Consider the following 23,935-nt stretch of genomic DNA (forward strand, 5'->3'; position numbering starts at 1 on the left):
AAAGAGCAGTGCACCACAGCGGGGATCAAAGTTATGTTTCATGAGCAGCTCTCCATACCAGATGACACCCCAATTTTGAAACTGAGGGGAGTTTCTGTAATGTGGCTTGAGGGTTTGCCATTCAGAAGGAAAATGTCAAAAGCTCTGGAGGGAAGACATGTAAGATCAATAGGTAGACAGCATTGCTGCTGTGCAGTTGACCAAGCAAGCCCATGTTCCATCATCCTACTTGTAAATGTGTAGTCATCCTAATCCTAGGACAGATAAATCCCACATATATTCTCCATAACTATTGCTGCACTGGTGACCCTTTTGTGAGTGGTCAGGCTCCTTTATAAAAGTTTTTTTCATTATATTCTTTTTTTCATTATATTAAAACATTTTTCTTACCCTTCCAATTGAAGCTGTGGGCAAACATTGTATGATACATTCATTCAGAATTTAGTTTATCACTCTTGGTTTACTTGACCACCATTTGGACTCCCTGATGATCTGTAAGACTGATTATTTCCCCTTTATGTAAACTTGCAAGTAAGCTGCTTTGTTTCCTGTTTCAGGTTGCTTCATAAATGCAAGCTCTGGCGGGAATGGTACCTGTGCAGCTAGTGATTTTAGGAAGGGACATTGCTTCTGTTGACTTTAGATTCATTGGTATAATGAGCTGTAGAACCATTGCATATTTGGTTATCAGTCCCATGTAATTATGTAAAATATATGGTAATCTTAATGATCCTGGGAAATGCCAGACAATAATTGATAGTGCCTGTTGTAATTATCGTAAACTTTGTATCATCCCCTGAAATTACAGATCATATGGTTTGGGGGAAATGGGGAACACTGCTTACATATGTGTGCCCAGTAAAATGGCATTTTTGGCCCAGTGAAAGTATGCAAATTTCTCTGTTATCGAGTAGCTGGTTTAGCCTGCTTGTTGCTCCGATCCGCTTTAAAAATTTGAATTGGCAAATTAGCATTTACTGAAGTGATTGGAAATGACGGGATTATTTTAGAAGGCTCTTGATGAAATTTGTTTAATTTTGAATGCTGTTGAGACCATGCTGATGGTCTGGGTTGGACTGGAGTTTTAATACCCCAGAACCGCTTGCTGACACTTCATTTTGCTTTAGTTGCTACAACACCAACAAAGTTTTCAATGACGGCAGCATCCTGCTGGAATATTTTCTGTGCTGGTTTGAAAGCGACCAGATCAGTCTGATGTTTTCTATTTCTTGTCCCACCCCCTGCTGAGTCTCCCTTTATACATCTTCGTGCAAAATCACTATCAACTGTGCACTTTGGGTTTTTAAAACCAAGACCCCCCCCCAATACAGTCTTACTCATCTTGCGTTTCCTATAAAGCATCAGGAATTCAAAGTCTTCGTTCTTCATGGTGCAGAAGATAGACGGCTTAATGGGTGCAGCAGCTTGGATCATTTTGGATTGTGAAATTGGCATGCTTGTAAGCAGCTATTGTTGAAGAATGGCTGATTTGTCTTTTAGATGGTTTTCAAATATTCTGATATTAATGTTTCATCTAACAGCTTGAAGGGTGGGTTGCTTTCTGTTAAATACAGTCTTCACACCAAAAACACTGAAGGGTCTCAGCACATTTTATAGAAAGACTAACTAAAGTTAAAAGAACAAGAGGAAGCATACCACTTACAGACCTACAGTTTTCTTCTGGCTGCATAGAGCTCACATTCTTCAGACTGAAAAACAGGAAGCCAAGTCTTAAAGATACAGCAGTGGTTTAGAGAACTCTCTGCATTATGATTGTGTTATGTATGGACGGTTTGGCCCATCTGTGGAAGAAAAATGACAGCACTGTAGCTGCCTCTTTGAATCTGAAAGCTGCTTTTGCAGGTTGCATTACACCTTTGGACTGTTTAATTGGATCACAAGCCCATACGGAGTAAGCTTGATGAAGGAGCAAATAGAAGTACAAGGCTTCTGCCATATTAGCAATGACAACATAAGTATTTTGAAACTTAAAATGTGTTCCCCTGGCAGGAAGAAGGCGCACAAGAAGCCTTTTGGCTGCACACACTGGTGGAATAGCCTCCTTGCTGCTTCCCTTTATCAACCTGTCTGCCCTTGTGATCTGGAGCTCATCTGTCTGCTGACATGTTTGAGGCAACTAACAAAATCACAGTTGAATAAAGCAGTTATTGGGGGAGGGGCAGGATTCTGCCATGGGTAAGACCTAAGAATCATGTAACAACCTGTTATTGCAATCAGTTGTAATGGCTTCTAGCTTCAGCTCTGGCCACTAATGGTGTGTTCTTCCAAGGCCTGAAACAGCAGTGACAAGTGGGGCGATTCATATGTCTGAGCTCAAGCTCAGAAATGCTTGAGCAACAATAAACTGTTCAGGCTTTGAGGTGCCACAAGGCCTTTTTGTATTATTTTGAGGCAACAGACTAATATGGCTATCCCTCTGGAATTTGGGAGCTTGGTTCCTTGGCCCATCCCCTGCCAGGGGCAGAGGGTGTTCTTATAAGCCTAGGAGGAACTTCAGGTCCAAGTTTGGGAAAGCAGCTGCCTCCTTTTCTGACCACCCAAGTGAATTGACACAACAGGCATAAGAGTGGCTGTGCTTTATCTGATGGAAGTCTCATGTTTCTTTCATTTGCTGGGGCTTTTGGTCCTGCTCTCACCACAGTAGAATCCTTTGGCTTTAAGGCAGCCTGTCTTCTCGCTCCTGTTTCCGTAGGTACATAGGCAACATGCTATCCCCATGTCTTATTACCATGCTTGTGTGTGTGTGTGTGGGGGGGGGTGTTGAGTGGGGGGGAGGCAGTTACCTTCATGCTTTGTAATCCTTTAAACATTTTTGTTGTTGTTGCTGTAATTAGATTCATTTCAGCTTGCCAGGACTTGACAGGGGGAGAGGCTTGGCGGCAACGGAGTTTGATTACTTTGTGTTAGCGCCTAAGGCAGCATAAAGCTCACTTCTCAACTCTGAGTCAATCTGGGACTCTTGGCACTTTTTATGTGTAAGTTGTGTGTGCTGTGGCTACATCAGTGTTACCTGTGGTAAACAAGCAAAGTATGAAGGGCAGGTGCACATTCCTAAATACTTGGGGGACACTTGCCAAGGAGTTGATTGCCAGTATTTTAGGAATACCTGGCCAACCGTCGTACTTTATGTGTGGACTCTGGAAAACCAAGCATAAAGCTTAATGTGGCTGCAGCACACACGATTGCTATGACAAGTCTGAAACACCTTTAAAGAATAACAGATTTACAAAAGAGGGGGATGTAAAAGCATGGGGGGACTGAGGGAGAAGTGGAACAAAAAAGTGATGATATAAAGACATTAGTTTGCTTTGAGGAACGTTTGATGTCTGACTTTTCTACAGTGGCAGTATAATAGTTCTGATCCACCTAGCCTTTAAAAAGAAAGCTATTGTGAAGGGCCATTCCTTTCCTCCTGGGTAAGGCTGAAGAATCACAAGAACTTCCCTCCGACCTCTGGTTCCCCCCCCCCCCCCCCCCCCTCTCGGTATGCCCATAGTGGAAAGCTGAAGCACAGGGGATCACTTTCAGTCTAAGCACAAATCGTGAAGCAAAAAACTGATCATGATTCATCGCCATCAGTTATTGTCAGTTTCTGGACTGGTTGTGTCATGGCGATACGATAGCAGACGTGCCTGTTACATTAGCTGTTTGCCCCTTCTGTTTTTTCTCTGGGGTAATGGTGTGACCACCCCTCCTTCAAAACAGTTTGAGAGGCAAGGGTACAAAATAATAGATCAACGTTAGATGAGCCACAGGCCTTTATGGGGGACGGAGCCCTTTGGGCTTGCCCCAGTTGGTAGAGGGCCTCTTGGTCTCCTCCTGTGCCTGAATTACAAAGGCCAAATCCTTTCATGAGATCTGGACCATAGTCTTCCCTTCCACTTAGGGCGGTCCCCATGCCCACTTCTCTCCCTTCTTTCCCTTCGCTCACTCCCAGACTCATTTTCCTACAAAGCAGTGAAAGTGAGAGCAAGGTGGAGCTGTAGAGAGGGCGTAAGTGTTTCTAGCCTTGCTGTTTTTCTTGCTTAGCTTTAATCCTTTCACATGCTAGCCTTTTTCTTGCCATTCAGATGTAATGTGAGACAAGCAGATCTGTTTGGAAGAAATTTATTACAGTGTTGTTAGTGTTTTCCTTTGTGCCGCAGCTCAGCTCCCAGCATTTACTTTGTATTATTACTCCTAAATAGGAAGCTAATGCCATCTCACCTGCTTTGAATGAATGCGTTAATAGTGATGCTGGGTGTCAAAATCAGGAAACAAACTCTGTAAGTGTGTTTGTTTTTCATTTAACTGTGAGAGGTTTGTGACTATCTTCACCTGACGGCCTGTATAATACTGTTACCACTGGAGAAAGGAACCTGGATCAAATAAACAAAAAACCCCCCCCCCCAATAAAACAATTGCATGAGTTCAGACACCTTTCAGGATCCTCCCCCACCCCCACAAGTTCATGGCAGCACAAGTCTCACTTCTGCTTCCTTGGTTTCTTTTAGGAGACATTACCCAGAAGGGGTATGAGAAGAAAAGGGCAAAGCTGTTGGCTCCGTATATCCCACAGACCCAAGGTAGGTCCTGTGTTACAATATGGGATAAGAAGTGCTATTGCCATGGAGTGATGGGGAAAAGCTGAGGTTCTTTGATTTTAAACTGATCTATTCCTGTTGGGAATAGACTGGGTGGTGGAGAGTATATATAAAATCCTTGAAATCTCTTTGGGTTTAATAAAACACTGAAAGGCAGGTTTTCTTCTGTGTATTGGCAGAGTCAAATGTGTGGTGCTTGTGGAATTAAGTCTCATTTTTGGTCACCAGTTTCACACAGTGCACTTTCTTGATGGAGATAGAGGGATAGATAGATGGATGGCATATGTGAAGGACTCCTGCATCTACAAAAGAGAAAAAAAGTGGCCTAACTAGAAGGGATGGCAAAACAGGTCCCCTTGGAATGAATGTTTGGGCAAAAAATGGGCACAAGGGAAGGAATGCCAGGTCAGGAAAAGCTGTAGGGTCTAGGAAAGGAGGGAGACAGGTGGGTACAGGAGGCAGTAGACGGGCAGGGGAAGGACTGGTGGAAGCAGGAAAGAAAGCTAGGCCTGCTGGCTCAGTTATAGCTTGTCTTTATGGCCATGCTTCCTGTACACTTACTTCTCATTTGAGTATCCTGTTAATATTAAATGTTCTTTATTATCTGTTTTCATTGAGAAAACTTTGCAAATATTGATACTTCCATTCAGAGTGTTCTAGCAGCAAGAGTGACTTGTTAGGGAATAATAATTATCATGTTCACACTGAGGTAGAACAAAGAATTAGCAGAAGGAATTTTTAGTGCACAGTAACTCCAGTATTGATATTTAACCTTTAAAAAAACCCAAACCATGCTTCAAAAGCCTCTTGCAATAGCAATATATTGGTTACGGATGTGCAGAGGTCCCCATGATTGCTGGAATTAGCTGCCAATCAGATGAAATTATAGTAGAGATGAATAAGGGTAAAAGGATATTGGATGTCAATGCCTCGGAATTGTTTCTGCTTTGCCAGTGTGCATGGGGGTTGATGACGATCATCACTCCCCTTCGAGGTGGTTTCGTCAAGAGAAGAACTTCGTAATTTCCCTGTAACATTAAATATGCCTATGGGCTGCATTTTCAAAAAGAGCTTGCAAGTCATAATTCAGTCAGCATATTGGTGTTGTTGTTTTTTTTAAAAAACCCCTCAGCTGCTTCTTAACGAGGTATGCTGAGCTGTATGAAAAATCTGGACAGGATCAGTGCAGCTGGGTTTTGGGAGCCATGGGATAAGCTGTTTTATCACGCCTTCTAATAGTAAAATGGCTGGCCCTTGATATGATTGCACAAGCGGCAAAACTGGGACACCCTCAGACAAGGGAGCTGCTTCTTTATACTCAGGGGATTCTGTAGTATAACTGGACTTTGTAAAAGAAGCAAATAGAAGTAACAAGAAGAGGGACCCGCCATACTCGTGGGGGGGGGGAGTATTCACCAACGCTCCCGGCCTGCAGAAGCAGGAGGAGCTCTGCGGAGGAGGAAGCGGCAGCAGGTGAGCCCAGCAGGCGGACCCAGCAGGCCCGCCAAGCCTTCTCTCTCCTCCCTCCCCCCTGGCAGTGGCGAGGCCTGAGGCCCGCAAGACTTCTCCCCCCTCCCCCAACACCAGTGGCAGCAAGACCCGCCAAGCCTTCTCCCTCCCCGTGGTGGTGGCGAAGCCTGGGGCCCGCCTAGCTTTCTTCCTCCTCCCACCCGGCATCGGCGGCGGTGAGGCCTGAGTGGCTCACAGCCACCAGCCCGCCAAGCCTTCCTCTCCAGCGGCGGCGGCAGCGAGACAGTTGCCAGGGCGTTCTCTGCGCATACGCAGGGAACGCTCTTTTACTTTTTGGGGGATTCAAGTATCCCCCGTATAGTTTTTCAACTTTTTAGATTTTTCTGCACACCTGGGGACTGCTCCAAGTGTGCTGGAAAATCTCTCTGCCCCCCAAGTGCCCCTGATGTGCGGATTTAGATATCCGCACAGAGGGGGCAACTTGGCAATTAGATATATAGATACCTGGATGGGGACTGAGTATATCCAGCAACATGGGGTGTTGAATAGATGATCGTTAAAGGGAAAAAAGAGAGATGGGAAATTGGCCTGCTCAAGGCCCTGAGAGCTTACTGAACTGGGGGGGGGGCTTTTTCTTCCCACCCTTTTTCATCATGGCCTCCAACTTTTATGCACAGATGGAAACTGAATAGAGCTGCTAAGCTCCCTGGTGGGGGCAGGGAATCTGCTGTCCCTGGGTCTGTTGCCTACCACTGCTGGAAACAGCACCAGGAGAAAAATTACAAAGAAAAACAAGGCCTTGTCTACTTACAGGAAGTTCTTACCATAGAGTTCATGCAGATTCTTAGTCCACCCCAGAAGTGACAAAGGGTAAGCTGGTTTTACCATAGAATTTCTAGTGATTCCTAGAGCTACCCTTCCAGATAACTCTTGGAATAACCAAAAAGTCTATGGTGAGAACTTCCTATAAGTAAACAAGGCCTCATTTTTATTTTTAACTTTTCTCCTGGGATGTTGCTCCCCCCAACCTTCCCATCGGTTGCCAGGCTATGCCTGGCAATGCTAAAATCAAATCCTTAACAAGTTTGAATTGATGTTCATATATCTTTCCTTACTCTGCTCTGTGGACTTTGCTTGCTTGTGAAATCTTTAAAAGGCTAACTGCCATTGTATTTGATGTTGCAATTGAACTTATTCACCAGAGCAGTGAATTCCTGAAGCAAAAAAGAAGTCTGTCTTAAGTAAAAGATTGCCTGTGTCTAAAATGACTTATTGATTATAGTGGGCCTTGGGTGTGTCTGTCTTCTTCCGGTTTATGCTTGAGGGCACTGCAAATGAATTTAGCAGTTTGTAGCCAAGTTGAAAAGTTACAGGGCAGACAAACTTGCTGGTTTATGAAAGCTGCTGTACAGTGAGCGGATGGAATTTTTTAAACCGCTTTCCTCAGGGATTCTCTTTTATAGCCTGTTGCTCTAGGGTGGCTACATTCAGTCACTACCATCTGCTGTTAGAGGATATCAGGTAGCAGGTGTTTCTCTGCCTGACCCCTTGGGAAGTTGCTGCCAGCCAGAAGAGGTACTGGTGAGATGGGTTGACCAATGCTTTGACACCCTATAAGACAGGTTTACAGGCAGTGAGTCTGCATCTGTTCTTTTTTATAGCTATAGCTCTGAGAATTTGCCGTAGGAGCATAATCCACTGTGCTGATGTGGATGAGTGGATGGCAGATGAACACTGGGTAGATCTCATCTTTTAATGCCTTTTGCTTACAAACCGTGCATATTTTTAATGTCATCCTGGAGTGTTACCAAGGGTCTTTCTTTGAACTGTCAGCATGGCAGTTTGCTCCCTGTTATGCATGTCTTAACACTCATTTGATTTTGCTTGTCGAAATATTGTTTAATTAGCAAGGGCAAAGTATTGATGTGGACCCACCCACAAACATTTTTCCAAGTTTTATTGCCTGAGAAGCCAGCTGACTGGCAGACGATGAAGACAGAAACCATGTTGCTAGGTGAAGTACCAATTATTGCTGCCATACTTGAGTATATACTGAGAGTGTGGCAGATTTCCCATTCACTTCAGTGTGGGCAGAGCACACATAAGGAAGAAGGACCTTCGTGTTGGCACATTATTTCTCTTTTTTCAGTGAATGTAAAAGAGGTGATTCTCTGAGGCTTAAAAACAATTCAAAGCATTTTCCACGATGAACTAATGGCTTCTGTTCGCTTCTGATATTGGAAGTACTTCTATTGTGCTGATAAGGAAAATGAGAGTGTCACTGTGATGATTAAAACGCCAGGCTGTCCCAAACTACCAGGCCTGCATGGTGCCGGAGAAATTCCTTGAGAGTGATCCAATAAAAGAGAGGGCTTATATCTATTTTAGGGCCCCTCTTAAGGGAGACTGCTGAACTTTTTTCTGTCAAGAGTTAACAGCAAATGAGCCTGTTTCCTTTGAAGATATGTGACTGTGGTCTGTTTCCTCCATTATGGTTTCCCATGATTTACGTGTAGGAAATGATGTCTGTATTGTAATGTGGCAACATGCAATTTTGGATTTTACATTAATTTATTTTCAAAGCACCTAAAATCTTTTACATAGTGTGCAGGACTAGAATAGACCATGATCTCTATCTACAGGCGTGCCATTTAAATTATAGATAAAGGAGGGCAGGACATAGAGGAAAGGATTTGAGTGTGCCTGAGGCTCAGATTTAAGGGTGAGATTGAATCTTTTCGGATTTGAACCTTTCCTCTGTTATTGTCCTTATTAACTGTAGAGCCCTTCCAAATGTACACAAAATACAGTGGAAACTTGTGGATACTGTGTGTGGATGCATGTAGAGATTCTACTTCTTGTGTTACCAGTTCAGTTTTCCCGTTGCTTGATGGATATTTCCTTTCATGTTTTTGAGCCATTAGGTTTGTGTTCATTCTCTGTCTTTTAAAGTAGCTCGTGCTCATTGATTGAAAGTATAAATGCAGGATAACCTTGGTGCCAAATTTAGCAGCTGTTTCTCATGCTTGGCTTAAGTGTGTTTCCTTACTCTTTAAAACATTGCATTATATAATCAATTCCTAAGGATAAAGCAGTGGAATCCTCTGCCCACTACATAACAATTAGATTCACCAAGTCTTGGTTTCCTGCCCAGACCTCTTATCTGCAGTATGCAATATTGCTCGTCATCATCTTTCCTCCCTTCCTACTGCAGGAATTAAGCAACCTGGTTATTTATTTACTTACTTTATTTATAGCCCCCCCCTTTTCACTGAGACTCAGGACAGATTACACAGTGTGAGACAATGCAGTTAAATAGCAGGAGACAGTCAACAAATAATGCACTAGGGCAGGGGTGTCGAACTCATTTGTTATGAGGGCCAGATCTGACATAAATGAGACCTTGTTGGACCGGGCCACGTGTGTCATAAAATGTAATGCCAGGTAGTGGAGATATAAACTTTATAAAGGACACAAACACAAAGGGTGTTTTTTTACTTAAAATAAAAACATGCTTAAAACATTAGCACTCTTGCAATATTTTGTTTATTTAACAGTGTCTGATAACTGACACTTCTTGCTCTGAATTATTGCATCAAAATGTCTGTGCTGCTGCAATCTTGAGCATGCTGTTCAGATGTGTATCTGTAAGCTGCAAACCTACAATGACGCAGCAGCAGCAGAACTGGAAGAAGAAGCAGAAGACAGCCAGTTCCACTGTGGGCCTGATAGAAGCCCTCCGGGGGCTTAAAAATCTGACCCCCGGGCTGCATGTTTGACACCCTGCACTAGGGCTAGGATCACAAAAATTAGGAAAAATTGCAAAAACATTATTAGACGAGATATATCATAAACAATGCAGAGAATAATTTACAAAGTGAGAAGCCAAGACTTGCCAACCCAAGATGGAGGTGGAAAGTGTTGTCACAGCTGACTTATAGTGACACTGTAAGGTTTTCAAGGCAAGAGACGAATGGAGGTGGTTTGCCATTGCCTATCCCTGCATAGCAACCGCAGTCTTGCTTGGTGGTTTCCCATCCAAGTACTACACTGGGCTGACACTGCTTAATTTCCACAGTCTGATGAGATTGTGCTAGTCTGTGCCATGCAGGCCAGCAAGCCCAAGATACTACACACGACAGAGTATTATAGATTACAACCAAACTTTTAAAATAAAAGCTGCCTCCATTATATGCCCTAATTTCCTTCATAAAAATGGTGTCTTGAACATTTCTGTTCAAAAAAACAAACAAAAAATCAAGATCAGTTCACATCTTGGAAGCTAAGCAGGGTAGACTCCGCCAAGTACTTGGATGGGAGGCCTCCTTGAAATACCGGAGGTGGATGGAGGGGGCAGGCTTTATTCAGCCAGCTCTCCGAATATCCTCCAGGCCCCCAGTAGGGGTCAGTCTCCACAACTTTCAGGTGCACACAAAGTCATTCACTAGAAGTTGCCTTGACTTCCAGGTACACACGCACGCACATATGAAAAATGCCCCCCCCAAACCCTGAACGTTCCGTTCTACACATTCTGAATGTGTAGAATGATACTGGTGGGAGATGGGTAGAATGATACCCATGTGGGAGCCTTCCTGGCCTCAGGCAGGCCATTTTGCAAGGTGACTGCCAGAACAGAGAAACCCCTTGGGTACAAGACATTTGAACGTGCATGTACATTTGTGTGCATGTATGCATACACAGAATCGTCTGTGTCAGGGTAGCACTTTGCTTAGAAAAGAACAAATCTCATGGGTTTTCCTTTCCTCTTCTGTGGCCTTCTGACAATGGCCAGTACTCAAACATTTCTTGAGAAGCTCTAGAACCTGTGGAGGCATGTGCACTGAGGGAAGTTCTTTTCTTCTAACACTCACAGGCAATGGATAAATATTCTGTATCATCACTGGTATGCTTTCCAGTTACAGTTCTCTGTGTCCCAGTCTCTGGAGCATTTGGCAAAGGCCTCTGCACAGTAACAACTTGCAAACTTGAGAGAATTCTCCTCCTGTTGAAATCAGTGGGGCTAATTAGATTTGACTGAGTGCTGAGGCCGTTACACCTGCCCAGTAATGCATCTTCTCACTTTAAGCTCCTTGTCTGTAGATTCATGGCTCTCTGACCGTAACTTGCTCTTTCCTCTTCTACCAACCCCTTTTCCTTTTTCATAAATTTGTCCGTGCTTTCTGTTGTGCTTCCTCCTGCCCGCCATTCCTGGAACAACTTCCCTCTGTCAATCATCCCAACTTCCTTTTCTCCATATTAACCACGTCATCCAGCTTCCTTTGTGCCTCAAAGCTTTTCTGTGTTCCTTATTCCACCTCACTTTCAAATGTTTTCACAAGTCTTCTTCTATAGCACGGTGTTTCCAGGCCCCCCATTTCCTCTCCCTGTTCTATGCAGTGATTTTTTGTGTGTCTTTCTCTCTGGTTCACAGCATGAGGTATAAGTTTGGATGTTCCAGTTTCAGCCTGCTGTTGACCTTAGACACACCATGGCTTCTCAGCCTCAGCCCTCTAATTCTGATATACGGGGTAAGAACAGGGCTGGCCATATATAATATTTTGTTTTTCTCACAGGATTGTAAGAGGCAAGTAAGAATTGGTTCCAAGTGACCAGATGGTGAAGCTTGTATAAAGAAAGCTGACACACACACCCTCAGGCTTTTGATGTGCCATAAATGATTAACCCTGATATATGAGGGCAGATTAGTAAAAATATTTGATGGCTTGTTCAGTGAACGCGGACCTTTCCATGACCTTTAACTCCTCAGTGGCAGCAAGGGCAGCAAATATAAGCACGTGACATCACAGTCGCTTGACAGGAAGTGGAGAAGCCAGAGTTAGGACCTCGGCAGTGCCAAGGCTAGGGCAGTGGGCAGCCGACCAAGAAAGCTGGAGACAGGAAACACAAGCTGAGCACCAGGAGGCGTATTAAAGTGAGGAACAAGCCAAGGGTTTACAGCAATGAGGAATCCTTTGCATTGTTGCATTCCCTTCCCTCTCCATCCTGTCATGCCTGTGAGCTTGCTTGCAAAAGAGAGGCAGAAAGTTGTGCCCTTGCTCTCTGTGCATATATACTAGCAGCAAGTCCTTCTGATGAGAAACAGGCCCAAAAGGTGGCTTTACGAGGGCTTGCCAACCAGCAGGTGGGTCCTGGTCCGTGGAATGACCATTGATGGGCTAGCTGATCTTGCTTATAAACCACTTGGTACTGTTTTTCATGATCACATAAACATTGAAAAACATCGGGACCCATTCCCAGTGGATTGCTTGTGGGATTGTTTTTTTTTGGGGGGGGGGGTTCTGCATGAAATAAGTGGGGGTTAGAGTTTTGGTATCGGTATTGGTACACACTAAGGGATCACTCCTGCAAGAATCCATTTCAATGCACCCTGATCCTCTTCTTCATATTTTTTGCATGTGTACTTCTGCTTAAACTACTGGCAGATCAAGAAAATGTTTTGCATTTGGTGCGTTAGTGTGAGCATGGAGTGGTCTTGAATAGGAGAGGGAGTGTTACAAAGCAGAGTTCTTTTGTTACAGAGGGGAAAGTGCATGGTTATGCGTGTTTTCCGCAAACAAAAACAAACTTGCATTCACTGAGCCTTGCAGCTGGTTTGATCAATGTTTGACTGTTCTGTACAAAAGATTAGCATTGTCATTCTCCACAGGCTGCATAATAAATAAAAATCATGTGAATCGCTTTGCTTGTGCTGTTGCTTCCGTTTTTGTATGCCTGCAGTCAAACTATAGCGACTGTGAAAGCTGCCTTTGAATTGTGGGATTCCATCTCGTGCACTTTCACCTTTGGCTGCAGTTCCTGTGGCAGCTCAGGTTGGCGAGCCATTCACTTGCAGCCGGGCAGTAGCTCTGTTGAGGGTGGGTGGGGATGGCAGCCTGACTAGCACTGTCAGCTTTCCTGCAGAATGTTCACCCAGTTTATGTCTTCTGCCATTCACAAGATGGTGGAGCAATAGCCGTAATTACTTCAGGTTCCCTGGCTTAGTCATCAGTGTTCTCTGCCTCCTCTCCCATAACCCCGCTGAGTTCATGCCTCCTCTTGTCCCACAGCAGTTTCAAAAAGCCACTTCCTAATTGCAGCATGGTAACTATGGATCTTATTCTATTCCTCAGAATCTTTTTTTTTTTTTTTGTTGCCCATTTTGGGCTTGCTGGTGCAGATTGTGTCTTCATCTGCAACAGTGCCCTCATGTGGCTGTGTCATGCTTAGGTCAAAAATATAGCTTTAACCATCGGCTGTTAATCATGTTTACAGAATCAGGCCCTTTCTTCATCAGTGTCGGACATTTCTCTATTTAGGATTAAATCAGATGGATCCAGCTTCAGTAAGTCAGTTACATTTTTTATACAGCCATCTTTTTATTATTCAACAGTGTTTTTAGGATACAAAGACCATGTCCGGACAATATGCCAGAAAAGTCACATTCAGGTGTGAGCAAGTGACTGCAGATTTTTGTATTGTTGTGTATTTACATACAAGTAGACATTTGGCAGCCCTTGAACCACTTAGCATTTAGTGGTAGTGGAAGATGAGGCTTCCTGGAAAGACAACATCGTCAAACCACTCTCAGTAATAAGATACTGCAACTATCTGATCAATTCAGGTCTTAACTGGTAAGTTCAATCACTTGGGGCGTTTCATTTTTCTTTCTTTGTTGTTCCTTTTTTTTAACTCACAGGAGTTTGAATTTATATTAAAAGTCATCATAATGCTGCAATTGAAAGTCCCAGGTTAATTTTAAATAATTTTCTAGCCATTGTGGTACAGAAGTGTGTGTGTATGATAAAGTATGGCCAGTTTGGTGCTAAGGTATAAAAGGTAAACCACATGTTATATGGGCATTGTGTAGTCAGAGTGCAAAATACTAACATAAAATGTGAAAATCAGCTACAAGGAGACGGGCTTGGATTGGGGCCACAATACTGAAGGTGGACCCCCCCCCCATTATGCCATTTTTCCAGTATAAATCTTCTTCCCTTACAGGCTGCTGTTAGCCCCAGTAGACAAGTAGATAGAAAGACAGTTACAAGGAAAGGCATCTGTTTTTCTTTCTTATTGTGGCTAATAATTTGAGGAAGGGGATTTCTTGAGGAAATTGGACCAGGCTGGAGGTTTTTAGATGACTTCTTTCTAGCAGCAGAGCCCTGATTTGAATGCCTTGCTTTTTACTGCTAAAGAAAATGGAATATTTGTATTTTGGCCCTCAAAGCAGAAGAAGCAGACGGATCTGCAAGAGCTCCTGAAATCAGGATGTACCGGTAAAACTATTTTATTTAGTGTGCCTCTCTGTCCTTACCTGTGCCCTGCCCTGACCCATCCGTCCCAGTCCCCTTTTTGTAGGTTGTTTTTCAACGTACTTTATGTAGTAACGTATTCCCCATCTTGAGGGGGAACGCTTGCTGCTGGAGGAAGGCATGTTTCATTTTGCTTGATATAAACAGGTTGCTATATTCAGTTAATTTGACACTGCTTTGTCTGCAAATACTGCTCTCTTAGCTTCATTTCACTTGCTTTCTGTCGCTTCTGTTCGAAGTATGGCCCCATTTGGAGAAGTGATTAGTTTTCTAATACACTGTCAAATAACTGGTGTTTCCTTCTGTAATAATGGGGAGCAGCATCCACGCAGTGCACACAGGCCCTTTTCAAATGTGGTTGTGGCTTATATTGGATACATTTAATCAAGCATTATTCATTTACCTTTTTTGTTCTCCTCCACCCCACCCCCTTTCCGTAAAAGGAGAATCCAGGCTAAGCCTGATTTCCTCCTTTCTCAAAAGCAGCTGGATCAATAAGCCATTGATTTTTATTCACCATCGCTTCAGCAGTTCAAAAAGAAGCTGGTCTGCTGGCCAAGGCGGTTGCTTCGACCTCTGCATGACTATTTCCAGAAATATAATTACCTGAAACACTTAACAAGTAGTATTGGTTTGCAGTAGTGGTTCAGGTATTGTGGTATTGATCTGTGAGTGGCTACTAGCCATGGTGACTAAAGGGAACCTCCATGTTCAGAGGCAGTCAGCCTCTGAATACCAGTGCCAGGAGGCAACATCAGGGGAAGGCCTTGGCCTCTGTGCCCTGTTGTTGGACCTCCAGAAGAAGTGGTTGGCCACTGTGTGAGCTAGGATGCTGGACTAGGTGGATCACTGGTTTGATCCAGCAGAGCTCTTCTTATATTTCCAAATTCTTTGCTAGCTTTTTGCGGGTGTGTGTGTGGGATATTAGGTACTTCTTTCAGGCTTGCTTTAGTAGTATCAAGACATGCTCATGTTTTTTCTCTTTTACTTATTTGTTAATTGTTGAAAATGAAAATTTAAAAAGAGTCCAATGGCACCTTTAAGACCAACAAAGATTTATTCAATGTGCTTTCGTGTGCACACACACTTTGTCAGTTCAGCAATATTCTACATGCTTACAAAAAGCAGCTAGTTTACATTGGACAAAAATACATAGCTATTTGTCTCCTCCCCCCACCCTTCATAGTAGAGACCAGACCAAGGCTGTTTCTCACACATCCCACCTCTTATACGAAACGCAATCAACTTTCATCATTGAGTTGGAAACAAGATGTGTTCCATTCAATTGGTCTTGGTTTATAGAAGCTTTCACAGGCCTAACTAGGCACAGTACGGCTTCATTGTTGCCATGTGTGTGTTCCTGAACAACCTTTTTGTTTTGTTTTCTTTGTTAAACTTTCACGGCATAAAGACTAACCCTTGAATCCTGATGCTGGTTCTTAGGGATTTGAAATATATTTTTAAATGTATAGACAGGTATGTTTATATGCATGATTTTGCTGATTACTACTGAACAGAAAGATCCCAGTAAGCATGAATGCGTGTATTATGGCCATGTGCATGTTTGTAAGTTTCTTTTTTTTCAGATTTGTCTTTCTGGTTTTATTACTGATATGGGCACTGGCTTGACAGTTTACCATCATGCATTATGGCACCATTATTCTATTTCTGCCCTCCCGTTAGCCATTTTATTTATGTCGCCCTTCCTGTTGCTAAGGGGAGAGCAAGTGATTCAGCAAAAATCTAATGGCTGTTGAAACTTCAGCTCTGCAGCCCATGTGCAAAAATGCTGCTGTTGCTTTTGTCTGTGTGTATGTAGGAGACCCTGCTAGCAGAAACTGCAGAGGAAGCAGGATTATTCTAAGGGGAATACAGACTAGTCACCTAACATCTGTCAGGCTTAGCTGACTCCAGCTTACTTTGTCCAAGAGCAGTGCAGCAGCCTGTGATTTACTCTAAATATGAAACCGCCTCCCCCCCACACCCCTTTCTGTCTTAGCATCGTGCCTGGTTGCTTTGTGCCGTGGATGGTTCTCCTGTGCATTGTTATCTGCAAATAGTGTTTAAACAAAGAACCAGCCGTTGGTGGGTTGTAATCCTTCCAGGTGTATTAACGTCTGGCCATGAAAAAAAGATTGCCCTTGTTTCTGGGCCGTGGGATGAAAGAGACTATTTTGCCTCTTGGAAACAAGACATTTTAATGCCTATGTCTCAAGTAATCTATGGAGAAAGTGTACATTGTCTGAATATGCTGCTTGCACCTGGTGCACGGGGGGGGGGGAGGCCCATATGTGTGTGGAGAAAGGTGAACATTTTCTTCCCTCTTCTTCCCTCCCCCTTGAACTTTTAGTTTTTTATGCTGTTGATACACCTGCCTTCTGCAGCTATCACTTCTGTGCTCTTCACAGAGTAATCTTCTTACACAGGGGTAACTTCTTTGTTGTTGGGTGATGGTGGTGAGCAACTGCCCAGCTGTTTCCAAATATATGTCATAATAGCAAAATAAACACTATTGAAGATTGTCACCGATGACTGTGTACAAGGGTGTTTATTCCTCCCTCCCGCACTTATTCCCATGTGGGAAGTGACCTCCAGAGTCCTGGGGCTGGGAGGAACAGCATGATCAAGCATAACTTTCTCCTCCTCCACCTCCCACCACTGCCACCAGGCAGAATCCCCACACACATCAACTCCTCTCCTGATGAACCTGACTGTGCAACACCACTAAACATTACTCATAAGGCAATGATTCACCGTACATGAGTAGCTCTGACTACCTCAAGCAAATAATCTAAAATTGGAGCCCAAATGGGAGGTGTTTAGAGTCAGATTTTAATGCTGGCATCTGAATCTCTAAAGTCATTGGAGGCTAAAGCAGGATCTTACTCAGTACTTGAGGGTAAGATGGAAGTAGATTGTGACATGGAGAACTTTGATGTATTTGCGATCGTAATTGTAGGTGGTTATCGTTGTTTGCATATACCTTTTCAGGAGCTGCTGGTAATAAACACATAAACTTTAATCCACAATAAGGGAGTAGCACAGCCGAGAAGTGTGAGTGTAATTGCAAGTTTAGTTGGTGTTTTGCTACTGTGACTTATGAGAGACAATGTGTTTGGAGGTGGGACAGTGGATAAGATAGAGGAAGGGGTATAAGACATCTGATTAATAGTGCCAGTGGTTAGCATTCAACAGGGACCTGAGAGACCTAGGTTCATATCCCCTCTCTGCTATGAAGCTGTTGGTTGGTTGCTTTTGCCTGTCACCCTAGCCTATCTCAGAGGGTTCTTGTGTGTGTAAAATGAGGAAGGGAGAATTATGTATGTTGCTGAGGATAAAATGCACTAGTTAAATAAATACTGTGAATCTGTAAATTAAGGAGGATTAAAAAAAACCCACCATGGGATTATATTGGACTCTACTCCTAGTTTTCGTGCCTGAATCTAGTTCTTGATCTTTGGAGGCATGCTGCTGCTGCTGCTTGGTTCTTGATCTTTGGAGGCATGCTGCTGCTTCTTAGCTGGTACCTGCTCTTACAATATTCCAATGTGCTAATGAAGAGTTCTCTTAGTTGTACCAGTGGGCCTGGTTGCCTACAGTGTGGGACAGCAAGAATGTAAGAAGAAATAGGATACAGACCAAATGGAACCACAATGTGCTTTATGATCTAGAAGGGTGCAGCCCCACAGTTCCTAGTATCACCAGGCAAATTAAGCCCCTTTCCTAATTTCTAGTACCACCAGTCAAAATAAGTTGCCTGCAGTCCTTTGAAGGGAGCCAAGGAAGAGCTCTGTCCTGGCCATCCATGGCAAGTGTTTGCATTTCCTCAAGGAGGAGTATCTTGCACTTGGTCAACTTGGCATATGAAGTATATGAGTTCTGGTTGTAATGGCACTATCTTGAGTCAGGTAAACTTCTCAGACATGTTAGATGGCAGCAGCTGTTTCCTCATGCTTGAAAAGCAGCAAGGGGGGCTGGATCCAACTTTTTTGCTGATCAATTTAGTCAGCAGAATACTTGCAAAGGATCTTGACCACTTTCATGCATTTTATCTTTTTGGTATACTTAGTTATGATAACGGCAAGGCCAGCCTCTCATGGCATTCAGGTCACACTAAAAGTTTATGGGGATGAGCAAACCATATTGTGTCAAGGGAGGGTCAAGAAAAGAGCAACTTTCTGATTTTTTGGATAGCAGTCCAGGTGTTTATCATACAAGCAGAATGATTCCGTCTTCACAGGCAGATACATGAACGAGGAGATCTGTTATCTTTTGCATATTATGCATCACCTTGGGCTCAAAAAGTTCATTTTACAGGTCTCCCACAAAAATTAGCTCTGCTTGTGCACGCATTGGCATTTAACAGGCCACTCAGCTGAGCAAAATTTGAAGCCTTCCTCCAAACTGTTTCTCTTCCTGCAAAGGAAGGGCCACTTAAGTTTGGTGTAGTGCCAGTTTGGTGTAGTCGTTAAGTGCGTGGACTCTAATCTGGGAGAACCGGGTTTGATTCCCCACTCCTCCACTTGCACCTGCTGATGTGACCTTGGGTCAGTCACAAGCTCTGTCAGAGCTGTCCTTGAAAAAGAGCACTTTCTGTCAGAGCTCTCTCAGCCCCACCTACCTCACAGGGTGTCTGTTGTGGGGAGGGGAAGGGAAAGGAGTTTGTAAGCCGCTCTGAGACTCCAAGTGAAGGGCGGGGTATACATCCAATCTCTTCTTCTTCTTAAATTGGATGTGGGCTTTATAGGCTGGGGAAAATCCATACAGTTTAAGGCAGGATACATGCCATTAAATTGCATCCTCTGACTGATGAACTATTGTAACAGAGGTATATTAGAAATAACTGTGGCTTTCTTCTACTCTAAATGGACTCTAATCTGAAGAACCGGGTTTGATTCCCAGCTCCTCCACATGAAGTCTGCTGGGTGACCTTGGGCCAATCGCAGCCCTCTCCACTCTCTCAGCCCCACCTACTTCACAAGGTGCCTGTTGTGGGGAGAGGAAGGGAAGGGCGATTGGAATCTGCTTTGAGAGTCCTCAGGGTAGAGAAAACTGGGGTATAAAAACCAACTCTTCTTCTAGTGTACAGTACAGTACAGGATTGTTGATAATTAGTACAACTGATTCATGCTGCAAAAATGTCTTCAGTCTTGGGGCTCCTGAGAACAAATCAGAAATCCTAACAGGATAGTCAAATGATGTTATCTTTAGATTGTAATGATAAGAAACTGATATTTTTGATGATATGAAGTAATCTGGAGCAGGGGTGGAAGCATTGTGGGAAGCCATTGGAGGGAGGGGAGGAATTGGGAATGGGGTAGACAATTGACAGAATGAAATGATTTTAATTTTACATGTTGTATTCCTGAGAAAATAAAAATTTGTTTACCGAAGAAATCCTAACAGGAGGTCTCGGTTCCCACATATAGGCCACTTCCACACTGTCATTTTTGTCACTTGTTTGTCCCTCTCGCTTCAGGGTTTCTCCCCCCCCCCCAATGTGTTTTGCTCTCTCTATTAGTCCCAGAGGGAGCAAAACACATGTGGAAAAGGGAGGGGGGGAACCCAAAGCAATAGGGACAAACGAGTGACAGAAGTGACAGTGCGGAAGTGGCCTAGTATCAAGAAGAAGAAGAAGAAGAGATTGGATTTATACCCCACCCCTCACTTGGAGTCTCAGAGCGGCTTCCAAACTCCTTTCCCTTTCCCTCCCCACAACAGACACCCTGTGAGGTGGGTGGGGCTGAGAGAGCTCTGACAGAAACTGCTCTTTTTCAAGAACAGCTCTTATCAGAACCACGGCTTGCCCAAGGTCATCCAGCCAGGTGCAAGTGGAGGAGTGGGGAATCAAACCCGGTTCTCCCAGATTAGAGTCCGCGCACTTAACCACTACACCAAACCAAGCCATGATTTGTTCCCTTGCTCTCTCCTCCCTTCATATTCCTCCCGTCAAAATAAAACTGAGGTCACACAGCACCCTCAAGACTAACCAAGTTTATTTCAGCCAGAGCTTTTGGGAGATAGAGCTCACTTCTTCGATTTTTCTAACCACGTTCATGGGGGGGGAGTGGAGGGAGGAGGAGTTGTTGAGCATAAAGTTTTATAGTGTATTGTTCTGAGTGAGTCCATGTATAAAAGACAGGAATGATAATTTATGGGCTTAATTTTGATAATAACAAGAGGTTCCAGCCTTTCATGGGGTTCAGTTACTGAGCGATAAACAATGACGAGAGATAAAGCAAAAGTCTGCAAACAGTTCCCTTCCTGGAAGGGTCCGTGTGAAGCATAAGACAGGGGAATACAGTGTGTTACTGTGACTATAATATGATAAGAAGAGCCTGTTACCATCTTGAAAGGGTGGATTGTGCTGAACTGTTATCAACTATAGTGAGTTACAAAATCCAGCTCTCTGTTTAAGCCCTGATGTAGCGTTTAATCTTTTGATTTGTTCTAATGCAGTGGTTTTGCATTGAATTCTTGCGTTAAAGTGTGTTGTTGTTGTTGTTGGGATTTTTTTTTTGGTAGAACAGTGACTCTTAAGAACTACAACTGTATGTCTGCTGGTTTCAGAAAACTGCAATTTTTGATGTCAGATTGGCATCCATTTATTTTTGTTACATAGGGACCAATGCATTGATGTAGATAGTGGAAAGACATTGTTGGCACATGATGGCATGTATTAAATTGGATGATGTGCAAGTGGATGATCCTGAGATGGTATCGCCAATGTATTTGCATCCCATAATAGTACTGCCTGAATGTATATGAGTAGGCATCTAGTTCTGATGCAAGGTTCGTGTCTGTGCTGAGTGATCCACTGATGTCGCCGAGAAGATGTTAGTTAGGAGGCTGGTTCGACCTGAGAGCTATAGGTAGTGGCTTTGCTGTTACCTGCTTTGGGTCCATCTCTGGGTAACTGTCTGCTTTGTTGATCTATTTCTTTACTTCATCAGGTGGGTACCATAAGTGTGAGAATGCTTGTTGTAAATCCTCCAGATGACAGTCCCTGTCTGCGGGATCACAGGAAACATGAGTGTGACTTAGAGCTTAGCCATAGACTGGATTGTTTTATGTTTCAGGTGGTAGGTGGAAGCATGTAGCTACGTTTGGCAGTTGATGGGTTTCTAATATAAGGTGGTGCTTATGCGTTCATCACATAATTTCACAATGGTGTCCAGAAAATGTGTTTATGTTGTGAATTGATCCATCATCAGGTTGATCGTCAGGTTCAGATGTTGTGAATTGATCCATCATCAGGTTGATGGTCAGGTTCTTGAAACACTGGTGGAATCACTCAGTGGCTTCCTTTCCACGTGTATGTAAGTGTCATCAGTGATTCTCAGGTACAGGGGAGGTGTTAATGGCAGGAGCTGAGTAAGTGGTGCTCTCGGACAGTCACGAAGGTGCTTGTATATTGTGGTGCCATGCAAGTGCCCATGGTAGTGCCGTTAATCTGAAGTATAGATTGCTATCAGATTTGCAGTAGACAAAGTTTGGTAACCAGGTCTTCTGTGGTATTATCAGGATAATGTTCCTGATGCCTTGCAGTTCGTCTTTGTGGAGAATCTTGATATAGAGACTAAGTATCTGTGGAGACTTAGAAGGCACTTCCTGGGAAAAGTGTCAGTGGATGTTAATTTCCTGAGGAACTTGGGGTGCTTATGTTACAGGGCCTGAGGAGGGAGTCCATGTACCATTACAGTGATTGTGCCAATGCCTGAGACAGTGGACTCCCTTACAGCTATTCTGGTATCTTTTTATCACGCTGAGGGAAGCACCTCCCCTGCAGAGCTCCTTAGAGGCCATTTTCCTGCCTAAAGGTTTCATGCTCTGCAGGGAGGAGCCCAACTTTCCCTCAGTCCTTTCTTCACCGCCATGTTGTGAGGACATGTTTTCTTCAGCTACTATCATGAATTTTCCCTGAAAGTTTCTCTTCTTCTGGGCTCTCTCCTTGCTGGAGATACGTCATAGAAGGCTCAGTTTTTAAAAAATGTACCCAGTTTGGTACAAAAATGACTTGCTCGGATGAGTACCTTCTCTGCCTTCACTGCTTGGGTGAGGCCCATAATACAGCCATATGCAAGATCTGCCACCAATTCACCCAGAAGGCCTGCTCAGATCAAGCAATGCGCTTGAAGGCTAGTTTATGGGAGAAGGCCCTTTCTTGCTCTAATAGCCCAGCAGCAAAAACATCTGCCCCGGCGGAGCACAGCCAGTTGTAGCCTTCAAAATCACCAGTTAGAACTGATCAACTTGTGAGGCTGCCATTGAATATCTTGGTTCCATCAGTTCCAGGGACCGAACTGAAGTGTTGGGTCCAATCACCCATTCGTTCATCTGAATGCTGCGTGTCAAAACCCCCACCACAGAAGGCATGTTCCAAGCCCAAACATTTGGGAATTGATCATAGATCAAGGGTCCTCCCTCCAAGCAGTACATTTAGCAGGTGCTGCCAACACAAGAGCTGATATCCTCAGCAGAATGAGACAATCAGAAGACGAATGGTCTCTGGGGGGGAAAGTATATTCTCCCAATTTTCCACCAGTGAGGTTTTCCAGGCGTAGACCTTTTTGCTACCCACGTCAATGCAAAAGCCCAGGCATTCTGTTCCAGGGGTGGTACAGATCGTCTCTCTCTAGGGGATGCATTTCAGTTCTGCTGGACAGGAACTCTATTTTATGCCTTCCCACCATTCCCACTCACTCACAAGGTGTTGACCAAGATCCAAGAGAAGCACACATGGTGTATCCTGAGTGTTCCCTCTAAGCTGAGTTAGTGGGAACTAGCTCACAGTTTTTTAGCCTCTGGCTCACAGATTTTTGTCTTAGAAGGATGGCTCCAGAGCAAACTAATGTATGCAGTACCAAAATCGCTTGCTCACAACGTTAATGCCAGTAGCTCACAAAGTAGAATTTTTGCTCACAAGACTCCACAGCTTAGAGGGAGAATTGATCCTGATCTCTATTTTTTGGTTCCAGGTCTTACTAGGGTTATCCAAGGGCTGCAATTTTTGATGTCAGATTGGCATCCATTTATTTTTGTTACATAGGGACCAATGCATTGATGTAGATAGTGGAAAGACATTGTTGGCACATGATGGCATGTATTAAATTGGATGATGTGCAAGTGGATGATCCTGAGATGGTATCGCCAATGTATTTGCATCCCATAATAGTACTGCCTGAATGTATATGAGTAGGCATCTAGTTCTGATGCAAGGTTCGTGTCTGTGCTGAGTGATCCACTGATGTCGCTGTGAAGATGTCAGTTGGGAGGCTGGTTCGACCTGAGAGCTATAGGTAGTGGCTCTGCTGTTACCTGCTTTGGGTCCATCTCTGGGTAACCGTCTGCTTTGTTGATCTATTTCTTTACTTCATCAGGCGGATACCATAAGTGTGAGAATGCTTCTTGTAAATCCTCCAGATGACAGTCCCTGTCTGCGGGATCACAGGAAACATGAGTGTGACTTAGTGCTTAGCCATAGACGGGATTGTTGTATGTTTCAGGTGGTAGGTAGAAGCATGTAGCTACGTTTGGCAGTTGATGGGT

General features: G+C 43.8%; 1 protein-coding gene across 1 annotated transcript in view; it reads left to right on the forward strand.

The window, feature by feature from the left end:
* Nucleotides 1-4,514: 4,514 nt before the first annotated feature.
* The window catches only part of DIP2B (disco interacting protein 2 homolog B), a gene marked incomplete at its 5' end in the record, with an annotated part of 116,690 nt that continues 97,269 nt past the window's right edge, over nucleotides 4,515-23,935 (forward strand). Inside the window, one exon of the mRNA XM_015421671.1 lies at nucleotides 4,515-4,586. Within this exon, the coding sequence (XP_015277157.1) occupies nucleotides 4,515-4,586 (72 nt within the window). The remainder of the gene's footprint in view (nucleotides 4,587-23,935) is intronic.

This window comes from Gekko japonicus, unplaced genomic scaffold (genome assembly GCF_001447785.1).
Source record: "Gekko japonicus isolate JY-2015 unplaced genomic scaffold, Gekko_japonicus_V1.1 scaffold2517, whole genome shotgun sequence".
Lineage (NCBI taxonomy): Eukaryota > Metazoa > Chordata > Lepidosauria > Squamata > Gekkonidae > Gekko > Gekko japonicus.